This window comes from Apteryx mantelli, chromosome 1 (assembly GCF_036417845.1).
Source record: "Apteryx mantelli isolate bAptMan1 chromosome 1, bAptMan1.hap1, whole genome shotgun sequence".
Classification (NCBI taxonomy): Eukaryota; Metazoa; Chordata; class Aves; order Apterygiformes; family Apterygidae; genus Apteryx; species Apteryx mantelli.
Genome location: NC_089978.1, coordinates 85,693,519 through 85,705,851, shown reverse-complemented (window position 1 = coordinate 85,705,851; position 12,333 = coordinate 85,693,519). Strand labels below are relative to the sequence as shown.

At 39.8% G+C, this 12,333-nt stretch overlaps 1 protein-coding gene across 3 annotated transcripts in view; it reads left to right on the top strand.

The window, feature by feature from the left end:
* Positions 1 to 241: 241 nt before the first annotated feature.
* Positions 242 to 12,333, top strand: part of VEGFD (vascular endothelial growth factor D) — a 31,808-nt gene continuing 19,716 nt past the window's right edge. For 2 of the 3 annotated variants that reach the window (XM_067289733.1, XM_067289732.1), the window contains exon 1: positions 242 to 855. In XM_067289733.1, the coding sequence (XP_067145834.1) occupies positions 766 to 855 (90 nt within the window). In that variant the 5' untranslated portion in view covers positions 242 to 765. The remainder of the gene's footprint in view (positions 856 to 12,333) is intronic. The other variant, XM_067289734.1, reaches the window with a different exon arrangement.

The window sequence follows — 12,333 nt, the reverse complement described above, 5'->3', positions numbered from 1 at the left end:
CTTTTCCTTTCTCTCCCTCTCTTTTTTTAAGAAGTAACTTAAAATGTGTGTGCTGTGTAAGAACGTGTGCTGAAGTTTCATGTTTCAGGTAATCTTCTTTAAAATAATGGGAGTATAGATTGCATCAGTTAGTTTAAAAACTGCTATGCTATTGGTAGGGAGAAAACGGGATTAGAGCCAAAATTTGACTGTGTTACTGCCAGAGTCTGTATCAGATTTAAGACACATGCTTCTGCAAGCTTCCATGAAGGCTGTGAAAAAAGTTTTAATACAGAGTTGGATTACAGCTCTCTAGCTCAAAACATTGGCCATTACACTACTATCTTAAAAGGCTGCTGTAACACGGAGCACAAAATAGAGAGATCTTTTAAATTTTCTGGACCACGGATGGATTTTGAATACCTCTTTGTGTCCTGATGGAAGATATATCAACTTTATTAACTGGAATCCATACCTGATTACTTGTGAGATTGCATACAGATATATATCTATTTAAACCCTTATCATGATTTTCTTTCAAGTATATCTAAAAGCTACTCTAAGAAATGACTAGATGAATTAGAAATCACTAGATGAATTTATAATTGTTTTGAACAGTAAAGAGCAAGATACTTACTCACATACGCTGGAATTCTTTGTGAGTTTATAATAGAAATTCTGGAAGCTTTCTTTTTTGAATTGGTGATAGAGAAATGCATTTCAAAACAGCCACTTCCAGCTGTATGACAACGACTGTGTAGTAACCTGTGGATCTTAAACATCAGAATGTACAAACCGTGGGCAACTGTGAATATTTTCATGGTGTCTTTTCTACATCTGCTGCAAGGATCTGATTATGAGAATGGATCTGTGAAGGTAGGTGATCTTTTCTTCACTATCACTGTGAATAATCCAAATTGCCAGAAGTATGTAAATTTAATGTGCAAGGTGGTGGTCTTTTTGCTGTTTTTTTTTTTCTTTTTGTGTGTGTGTGGTTGTTTAGTTCCACAGAAGTTTAGCAGTCATAGAGGAAAGAGAATCTTTAATAAAGTTTAATCCGTACTCACGGTTTAATATTTTCTTTTTGCTACTTATTATTGTATACTTTCTTCCTAAATAAACTTTTAATATCAGTTATCCAAAATAAAAAAACAAAATCTAAATAAAAATGCAAGTCAGAACATTTCAAATACTTGTTAAATGAACTCCTTTATTTCAGGAATGTATGGTTTCAGGAATTAATATCCTAATATTGAATTTTTTCTTCTATAAACACTTGTTCATCAGTTGTTCACTTGTTGCTAGAAATCAGAATTATGTCTTCTTTTGTTTTATTAGGAAGTATTACCCAATACTCTAAATTAAGCAGGTACTAGTAATAATAGAGCACACTGCCTGGGAATTAACCTCTCTTCTGAATGGAAGACACACAGCAAAATTTGGGGTGAAGCCTCACCTTGAGAGTAGGATTTTTCAGATCTGACTTTCTGAGACAACGTGAGAACATCCAGGACCATCATTTCTAAAAATCAGAACAAAAAGTGGAAGAAGATTCTCAGCGTGCAGTGTGTCCAAAACATGATTAATTCGGTGTGTGGTCCAGAACAAATTATTTGTTTTTCACCAGTAGAGCAAAACAAGTTAATACTTTTGTTTTCACTTCAGAAAACCTCCTGCTTGCAAAGTATGACCACACACTTGTCTGTGAAATGCATTGCATGTTGACCTCTGTTTTAGAAAAGAAATGCTAAGTTATGTGCTTAATTACAGATTCCTGTTGCCAGCACAAGAAGTTAGTGGTGAGCGATGTGTGCTTCAGAGTGACTGATGACTAACCCCTTTGCCTGCTCGCCATTCAAGAGCTTTTAATTTGCAACTTCAGTAACCAGTTCTTTGAAGGCATTAAGACCAGTGTAATCAGTCTGTACATACAATACCTTCATACACTGCATGACAAATCACTGGCTTCTTACATGAAAGAATCACTTTATTTAAACCAGAAAGCAATTTCTAATAGAGAATACTAACCATTGTGTAACTGGATATGATGATAATTCTGTTTTCACATAGGACACAAGTTTATTCAGCATATTAGTAAACCTCTAGTTAGTGTCTTTAACTGAATTTTGAAACCATATCCACTTTGCCTAGAATAAATGCAAGAGCTCTTTCTGCTGCTGCACCTAGTTGTTATGCATAGTTTATAGTTTATTCACTGTGATAGCATTGTCTGTCCAACAGATGCACAGCTTTAATTGTTTTAATTTCAAGTTAGCTACTGATATCAAGCAACCACAGTCCAGCCATAGGGTATTCTTGCAATATAATAAATCACCATTTATTTCCAAGACTATCACGAAGGAATAGTGTAGTTCACACTATAAAGGGCTGTGTTTCACATGCATTGGTTGGTGATTACCAAAACAAAAAGTCATTTTCTCTGCTTGCTCAGATTCTTTCTGTATGGACAGAGATTCTTGGCTGAGTTGCTGGTTACTTTTGTTTTGATGTTTTATTTAGTATGTTAGATTTCTGGATTGTTTTGGCATTTATGACCCATGGGTTTTTGTGTGCACACATATATCCCACAAAAAATCCTTCATGTTACAGTGCTTAATGGTACACAGGGCTACACCCATTCTTACTGATGTGCCTCAATTTTAGTTGCAGAACACAGAAACAATGCATTGTATTCACTTTTCATATCTTAATCTTTTAAAGCTTTTTAAGATCAATGGCAATATTGCCAGAATAAAAGCCACGAAGTCAGGATGTAGGCAATACACAATTAATGAGACACAAGAAGGAGTCACACAGAAGCAACTTGCTGTCTCTATCAGTTGTTATATTAGTTCAAGTAACTGAACTCTACACAGTAGACCTGAAGTTTTAAACCTGTTGATGACTCAGGTGGTGTCAGTGTGATAACACTTGATAGAGTTTTGGGGGGAATTAAATACTTATTTATCCCCCTTCCACAAATATCCTAAATAATATGGTGAAGGTTAAAAATCTTACTTACAAGCTGCTGTAATCTAAGTTATGGTTAACTTTCCCTAACCCAACAGAAACACCATCCTCTTGTGGGTGCTGGCATCTCTTTTTTCCCAGTTCTGCAATAATCCCAGTCATTCCCTGCCCTCCAGTCCCAATTCTTCCCTCCTGTTTCCCTAAGTGATCTCTTCCCACTTCAGCTTTACCGGCTCCCTGACCTGTGTTGCCTGTCCCACTGGCTTATAGTCACAGCTTTTCTGCTTGGGTTCCTTGGGTGCTCTTTGCGCCTTCCTCCTTCCCACTTACTCACTCGTAGGCTGGGATATACTGCCTCTCTCGCAAGCCCTCAGGAGGTCAGTCTCTCCCAGAAGTTTCTCAGTGCCAGTCTTGGTGCCCTAACAGTCCTTTTTGCTTTCCAGCTCTGATCTGCTTATCCCCACTCCCCATCCTCTGCTTCCATCCCTAGCTCCCTGTTTTTCCTTTGGGTTCAGGTCTTCTTGGCTTTCCTTTTCCCTAACCCCACTTTCTAATTGTAGTCTCCTCCAATACTCTCAGGCTTCTGGGCTAGGTCTTACCTTTTTCCATCAGTGTTTATCTTCTTCCCCTTCCACATTCAAATCTGATGACTTCCTTTTCCATATTGCCCAAGCCCAGCAGCCTGAGGGAGAGGAAAGGAGCTTTCAGCTCCATGGGCTGGGCCTGTGCTGACCTGCAGCCACATCCTGCTCAGCTCCAGGCTGGAGTGTGATCTATACAGGCACAATCTAAAGAGAATTTAGCTGGTAAACTCCAGAAAGTCGCTACGGAGCATCTCTGAGTTCCTGTTGTTCTCAGAAGTTATTACATTGCTACATTAGGGTAGATTTTTACAGATACAGCAATAGAGATATCTTTGCCAACAAAGCCTCTTCAAATGTCGAAACTTCAAATTTGTGATGCACGACAAGAGAATGTTAGACATTTACAAATAAGAGATTGGCAGAAAATGTTTTACACAAAGAAAGAGCTTTATCCTCATCTATGGTCAAACCATTTTGGCTGGAAAAAAAAAAAAATCTTGAGGCAAATATTTCATGGAAAGTTTCAGCCTGAACATCTAAAGCCTGGCAATGTTCTAAGCAACTGGAACCAGAGCCTTATGATGGGAAGTGGTAGGCAACCTCAGTTTGGGACCACGCAATCATGCAGGTATCAGACATGACTCTAACTAAAATCATGTCAAGGTTGGCAGTAATCCCTCTTTTTCACACTCCAGTTATTTGATTCAGGATGCCAGTCTGACATACTGATTCTTCAGTGAAAAATTAGATTTCCACATGAGTTTTCTGAAGACTGAATATTAATTTTTTCTTCAGGAAATGCTTAAAAAATTCCCTCTTGAAATTGTGCCCTGATGGTCTCATGTTTTGGAATCCTTCAGCTACAGAACCGCAAACTTCACTGTCTCTTTTCCTGTCTCTCCCCCACACATTTTTCCTCTCCTAAAGCAATGACAGACATAGGCTACTTTTTCCAGAATTTTAAAATTAGATGCAAAGAGCTATGTCCTATATTCATCAGAGCCGAGTCGATTTTGCCAAGAAAAGCTGTCAGAGTTGCTTCTGTCTTCCAACAATAAAACTGCCTCTCTAATGAGGCTGCAAGGTCCTGATCTTTGAGAATTTGAGTCTCAACCCTCCCTGCCCTATCCTGCCCTTTATATTAGTAATAAAGTGTTAGGGGGGAAGGTAGGAGAAAGGGACAATTGGTAATGCCCAATTTATAACAGACTCACAGCTTTCAGAGTTTTTTTGCAAGGGTCTCTCCCTGTGATGAGCTCTCATTCCTTTCATTGGAGAGAATCCTATGGCTAATAGGTCTCAACTAGAACTCTACTTCCTGGCAAGAAGACGGGGGGGTTAGATATTCCTCCTTGCTGGAGATATACATGGCTGCTCTCTGTTGTATGCACTCCTTTTTCACAGCTAAACCAACTTTTTACTTCTGCACCATGCACTGATACAGCCTTGAGTGGCCATTTTTGCTCGAACAGGTTTTCTTAGATCCAATAATTTCATATTGCTACTGAAAGCTGGATAGAGATAGAAGATACTTTACAAGCTCAGGTGGTATGTAATACCTGTCCACCGGCCTGCTTTGCTGATGGTGGGTATGAAACAGCACTTCCCCATAATCTTCAGTCCCTGCAGCATGTGAGTGGAGAATGCCTTGCCCTTATGACAGGGTGGAAATGTTGGCAAACCATCATGTTGTGAGCACAAGGAATCAGAAAGCTCTTTGCGTCTCTTCTGTCCAAGAGCCATTTGCAGTCTGTCTGTACAATCAAAACAGACTTAAGGGAAGGAACCTGGGCAAGTTTTAGCACAGCTGAAAGGAAGTTTTTGTTTCTTTAATTACCACTGATACTGTTGTTCAGATAGATAGTCAAATCTACACAACAGTCTAATATCCAGTTGTAAATTTTTCTCAGTTTCTAGAAAAGAGATTCTAACAAATCTTCTATCTCATAGCTTCTCTTACTCAAAGACAACTCTGAGAAGTACAGTCAACTGCACAACAGCTAGATAAAGCAACTTTGAAGACTGTTGGAAACAATTTCTCTCTTTAAACTAGATTTTTGATCCTTACATCCAACTTCCTTTCAAAGTTAGCAAACTCTTTGAAAGAAATATTATGGAATTGTGGTTTTCAAAAGTGCTTTATTATCTCGGCTTTGCGACTGCTGCTGTTGATTCTCTGTGATTACAATCTCTGATAGGCATGATGAGCCAAAAACGTGTGAAAATGTACTTACAGCACTCCTGCAGAAATGATTGTGCTTTTCCTTCAGGGGTGGGAAGCTATCGGGGAGGCTGTGAAGAAAGCCAATTTGTTCTGACTTTTATCTGCTTCTGACTTGAGAAGCTACAATGAAGGATAAGAGAACAGTTCTGTATTGTTACCATGCCACATGGCATCCATCCTTGGCTCTTATCAGTTTGGAAAGGAAACTACTAACACACTGCTACGTTAGTGAGAGCAGCTCTCGCTCGTGAGTATTAGCAAAAAATCCCTCCCAGCTGCCATCCCAGTCCACTCCATCTCAGTAAGGATCCTAATGTCTGAATAATACATCAAGCTGTTTAGATTAATCACACACAGCATTTCAGAAGTCCGTTCTGTCAGTCAGCTGCTTGAAATGAAGACAGCACTAATTAAACTTCGACATCAATCGTGGCTCACATCTGGAGCTCTGTAAAACCAAGGCGAGGCCAGAAGGCAGATTTAGAGGGCAGTGGAACAACTTTCTTTTGATTTGTGATCGCAAGGCAATCAAAACAAGCAATCAGCTCAGGCTCAGCGAGTGTTGCTTGTTTGAGGGCTGTTTTCCACAGCCTGCTTGTGCTTTCCCCCTACAGGGATTTGCCTCATATCTAGCCACTGATGTGGTGGTACTGATGTAGGCTCCCACAAGAGGCAAACAGAGCTGGAAGGGAAATAGTCTGTTTGAAAACGGACAAAACTGGTGCAAACTCTGCCTTGTGAGACCCCTGCCCTATTGTCCACAAGTTTTGTTCTTGGTGACTACTGTCCCCACTTTACACTAGATCTGAGTAACGTTCACTTGTGTCTTGTTGCCTCTGGACACCCTATTGGTATCCATTTGAGAAAAATAGATAAGATAGGGTTGTTCCAGGAGATAACTTACTTATTCTCATTAAAACCCTTCTACAGCAGTTTTTTATGATTATCACTAAATGACTGGGATCTGTGTTTCTTTTAGAGCTTCCTCACTGAGCAAGTGAGTCCAGTTACAGAATTGACTATTGTTGTTTCTTGATGTTCTCAATTTGAACAGGTTCTGGACTTTGACTTTGAGATGTAGTCCCAAACTAACTGTACTATTCAGGTCTGCCTGTGGGGAAAAATGGCTTGAGCTATTTTGCTGCAAGGCAACAAACTTATGATACCTTACTTATATGATGCCTTTCCTAAGGAAACCCTTATTCCTCCCAGTCTTCGCCAGCCCCTTGACAATATCCACAGTAATGTGGATTCTGATCTACCTCTCTGACTGCTCCCCTTCTCTACCTACCTCCTCAGCTGTTTTGCAAATCTTATAATTTTTCTTGGGAGTTGGGGAGCTGGGGCAAAATGCCTTTTGTGCTCATGACAACTGCAGAGACCCCATTTGCCCATGGGAATACCAAGCAGAATTTGTCCTTTCTTCACATCCATGTGAAATAGTTATAGATGAATTTCTGTATCAGTGAATAGCAGAATAACTGAGCAGGCTGTTTTAGTTTGCTCACATGAAGAAGATTCAGCTTCCTGAAAGATATCTGCATATTTATTCTATTTCCCCCCAAATGTGACTTAAAGTTTCTGACCATTCAGCTAGTGGTGCAACGCCATCTAGAGTCCTTACATTTCACCCGAATGATACTGAGTAAACAGCACGACACACACAGTTAAGCGAATGGCATTTGGCTATCTAGTGTGGGCACTACATGGATTTAGAAAGGAGTGACTGCCATCCTTGTTATCAGGGTGGCTTTGTCTGAACCATGCTTTCTGATCTGAAGCATACTGCGTTAGTTTTGAGAATTCATTGTCCCTGACCACAGTGCAGTCACTATTTGCATGCAACTGGGGAAGGAATGATATTTGAGTTGCGTTGAATTGCAAAAAGGTTGTATCATGTTACTGTATCATATGTCACATTGCACATAGAGAATGTGCCATACAAGCAGGCAAAATTTTTCACTTTAATTCGCAATGTGACTCAGAAGCCATGTTACTTAGGACACTTTCCTGAACTGCTAGAAAACTATTAGTTAAGAAAAATCACAATTCCAGGAAAATGTGTGCATGTGATTGGGGTAACATAAGTTCAGACAGTACTGGCAGTTGCTCTGCTTTGTGAAGTGACATTCTGAAATCCTGCCGTCCAATTGGCTAGTCACACTTCCATAACATTTATTAAAGTGTCTTGGGTCAAAACCAGAAACCAATGAAGCACTAACTGAAGGAACCTTCATCACATTAAAAAAATATTTTCAAATATTAAAAGAATCATTACATAGTCATCTGATTTAATCCAATTCTCTATTGCTGAGACATTCCAAAATCAATGTCCAAACCCCAATGCCTTCCAAAGAATGGACAATCATCAAAAGAAAGTCACTACAATTTGGATATGCTCTTCATAAACACATAAAATATGTAATTTTTGACATGTGTATCCTGTGATAGTGTTAGACTAGCACCTAACATTGTGTACTATGAAGTAGAGCTATATAATGTCTCTAGCTATGTTCTATATTGAGCATCATGTCTGCCTGCACAGATTATAGCAACGCAAGGCAATACAAACAAGCATAGAAATAAAGGTCCAAAAAACATACTGTAAGATTCCCAAAGCTATCAGTAGCATTTGGGATGTATCAGCCAATGACTATCCTAGGCATTTATGACAGAATCCATCTGTGTCCTTTATAGAGCAAATATACTTTGCATGGACACCATAGGAGGGGCATAAAGGTAATCTCTTGGTGTAGATGAGTAGGCATGAAAAGGAAGAAACTCTGCATCAGAGGAGACCTGCTCTTTTTTTCCATCTTGTTTTTCCATCACTGCCAACAAAATGATACACAGTGAAGATGTTGCCTTCAAAATCGTACTTTGCCTGTTGTGAGGGTGTTGTCCACGAGAGCCAGAAGACCTGGCTGTGGGAACAGAGATTTGCTTAATGAGAGAGTGAGTTGATTCTCAAAACCTTTGCTGGCTGAAAACACATGCCTGTCTCCCTGCTTTTGGTGTAAGGGTCTAGCTGGCTAAAAGTATATAGTTGTGAGAGTTATTTTGATAAAATATCAGTCTCTGACTGCTGTAGACATGAAAATGAAATTGAAAAAATCTGAGCAGATTTATGCTTTCACCTCAAAATCAAGCAATTTTCTGCTGTTTTAGTCCTTTGCTTCGAATATTTTGGTTCATTCAAACCAAATGAGGATTTTAACAGTGTAAGCATGATACTAAAGTGCAAGAAGTCTGATCTATGTTTGCTGTAGCACCACAAAAGATCTAATTCTAGTTAGAAAGGCCAATCAAAATATAAAACAGCTGTTCTCTTGAAGTCATAGGGTATGATTTAATATATAATATGATTTACTTGTGGAAACGTATTACCTTCAGGTGAACTAGAGGCCATTTTGTTGCCACCTTGACTACTAAGTTTAGGAAACAGGTAATTATGTCTCCTATATTCACTGGGAGTGAGGCTGGAGCCTGGAGGAGGGGAGACTGGAATGAACTTTCTACCATGCTGAACTTTAGAGGTAGAACAGTCTAGAAGTTGATTCCTTTCTCCGAAGTTTAGGATGCTGGTCAAATGATATGCTGACAAGGTTTTAGCAGAAGAGGCCCTCAAACATCCTCCCTCCATTAGTGAGAAATGTGACATTCTCAAATGGATGTTCCCCGTTGGTCCCCTGCTCCCTCATAAAATATCTGCAAACCTATTAGTTTTACCATTTTGTGTTTCTCCCAAAATCATATGTAGGGTAACTGTGGGCCTTCCATTTCTGTGCTCTGGCCAGTCTCCATTGATCTTCCTACAGGACAGGCCACTCTGCAATTTCTCTTCCAGCAGCAGTGACACTCTGCACTGTAGGACGAGTTGCTTGATCACACGATCACCCTTTTCTGACAGTATGCATGGCCAAGGCAGATACTCTTAACTCCTGAGGCAGGCAGAAGATAGGTCTCTCTGAGGCTTTGGATGGGGGAAACAAAAGCTTCTTCTAGTGCCAGCTCTTCTAACCTTAAGCTATGGCTCGGCAAGACGGCACCGATGAGGAGACAGCTAGCCTACAGGCCTTCCACTCAGAGTACCATTTCCTCCTCTGCAGGCACTGCTGGAGTAGCTGGCTGAGTCTTACAGGCACACAATGCGTTTCTGACACATGCAGATGTTTGCTGATAGAAGATAAATGGATGCAGCTGCAGAAAAGGCTGTAGTAGTAGGCACATTCCAAAAGTGCAAAACATTAGCAGGCAAATCAAGGCTTCAAAATTTCTGAGACGGCTTTGGAAAACAAAAGTGCTACCTTGGTACTTTACCTCTAAGCCCAAAGAAACCAACTTCTTTGACTATCATAAAACTATGCCTGATGCCATCCTAGGGTTTCTCAACTGTAACACAGTCCTTAACTTATGTTATATTCAGTGAAAGACTGTTTAGGCCATTTCCAGCCTTTTAAAGAAGAAATTCAGCCTAGATGCATATTTTTTGCAACCTACTTGGACAAAATAGCTGTACTCTTTCAAGACAGTCTTTGCTGGAGAAAGCATCCTGTTATAAAATGAAAGCTGGAAGTCTCCCTCACAGACCCAAACTTGACTCTACCACAGACAGCATGTCCCTCCAGATTATTAATGCTGTAACTGTGATGACAGCCTAGATGGATGCCCATTTGACTGGATAACACAGTGCATTGAGAGAGCTTGAACTTTTTTGTAAGGTATTGGAAAAGGTTTAAGTAATTGCTTAAACAATGACCATTTGAAGGTAGAATAAAGTACTGCAAGGTCATGAAACTTAGTTCATGCTTCTGATAATGATGGAGGAGCCCACAGCTGTCACTGAAAAATCCCATAAGAAGCCTATATGTTTCAGAGAACGGTATTACTTGTAAGCCAAAATGTCTCATTGCTTTGTCTCTTTATGGTGACATTCATTATAATTAAAAATAGCTTAATAGTACTAACGATGTTAGACAGTAATGCACCCAGAAGAGATAGAGTTGGGAATAGGACTTAATGTATTAAAAGTTTATAACTGACAGAGAATCAAAATTCTGATTGTAGTGGAGCTGTTGGAAAGTAGATTATTTCTCTCTCCTCAGAAATGAAATACAATGGTGATAACAAAATTACCACAAGCTGTTTTGTATCAGACGTGTTAAACTCCTCATGCTGAATGTTTATAGGATGACGCTGTTGGTTGTTGATACAGCTGTAAGACACTTTTGCAAGTCTGATGCTTTTAAACTGTACAAGATTCTCTCATGATTTTATTATCCCTTATGCACCACCCCAAGTATACAAGATGCTATATTATAGGCAATACTTGTTATGATAAACCTTGAGAGTGGTTAGACCCTTGCTATCTCAAAATCATTAACTATTACTCTGAGCAATATTTGCTGTTTCCTGGGTACTTCTTTAGATGAATGCCTCCCTCTGTTGTCTTCTACTTAGGCTGTAGACACTAGAGCAGAGATCGTCTCTTTATTCTGTATCTGTATCTGACCCTATACCATTACCCCCTAGGAGCCACAGTAATGTTAAAAATAGTAATGATAATCATGAAATTCCTCAAAAAGAGTTCATATTACTGCAGAGATTCCACACAATCTTGTCATCACCAGTGGGGAAATGGTTAAATGAAAAGCTTTCAGGCATCATTTAGATCTTTGTGTTGGCTTCACAATGGCAGGAGCAGGCCTGTTTTCCTGCCAGAAGAGAACAAGAGTTTTCCACAAGAACTCTCTTGCAGTGTAGAGGTTCCCTGGCCAAATCGGCTCACAGTCTGTGCTACAAGCCACAACACAGCTGGGCAGTTAACCCATGGCCTTGAGACAGGGAATGAAGTGGTTTCCTCTGTCTGGCAACTGCCAGTGCTTTCCTCCAGCCAGTCCCAGGCCATTCAGGCCTTGGTACAGTTGTGCTTCCTACTTATTTATATGTGTGTCCCTGAGAAAAGTTGACTGCTGTCCTTCATATGTTGCCTGGGCTTTGGATAAGGAAAGGGAATTTGATCTCATTTGACCACACTCAGCTGAGTGTGATTCATATCACCTAACTACAGCTGAGCCAGAGACCTGTAAACTCCTCTTGCAAAGTCAGCAGAGAGAAAGAAAAAGTTTGGGGAGACAGTTCTTCTGATGGCCTTTAGAACAAGATGAATATGCACCCAGTGGACCTATTTTTCTGCATTAACTATAATGGGAGTCTCGGATAACTAGTTCATATATTCAGTCAAGTGAATGATACCCATAGGATCAGATTTTTTTATGACAGTAGTGTTGCAGAGAGCCATAGACACTCTGTATCCTGTACAGATACAGTACAACTTGAGCCCCTAACAATGATCAACTCATACACTGTCCCCAAAGCACTTGGAGGAATGCATCAGGGAAGAAAAGGAGGTGTTATTTTCGGGTGTAGCATGTACAACAGCAAAGTTCCGTAATATTTTGATGTCATGAATCATATACCTAGTATTCAAACCGAATTGGGTCTAATTCAGAGAATAGCCTTCAGGTAGCACTGGAATGGGGGGTGTATAGGTTCTTGATAAAAAAAAAAAACTTT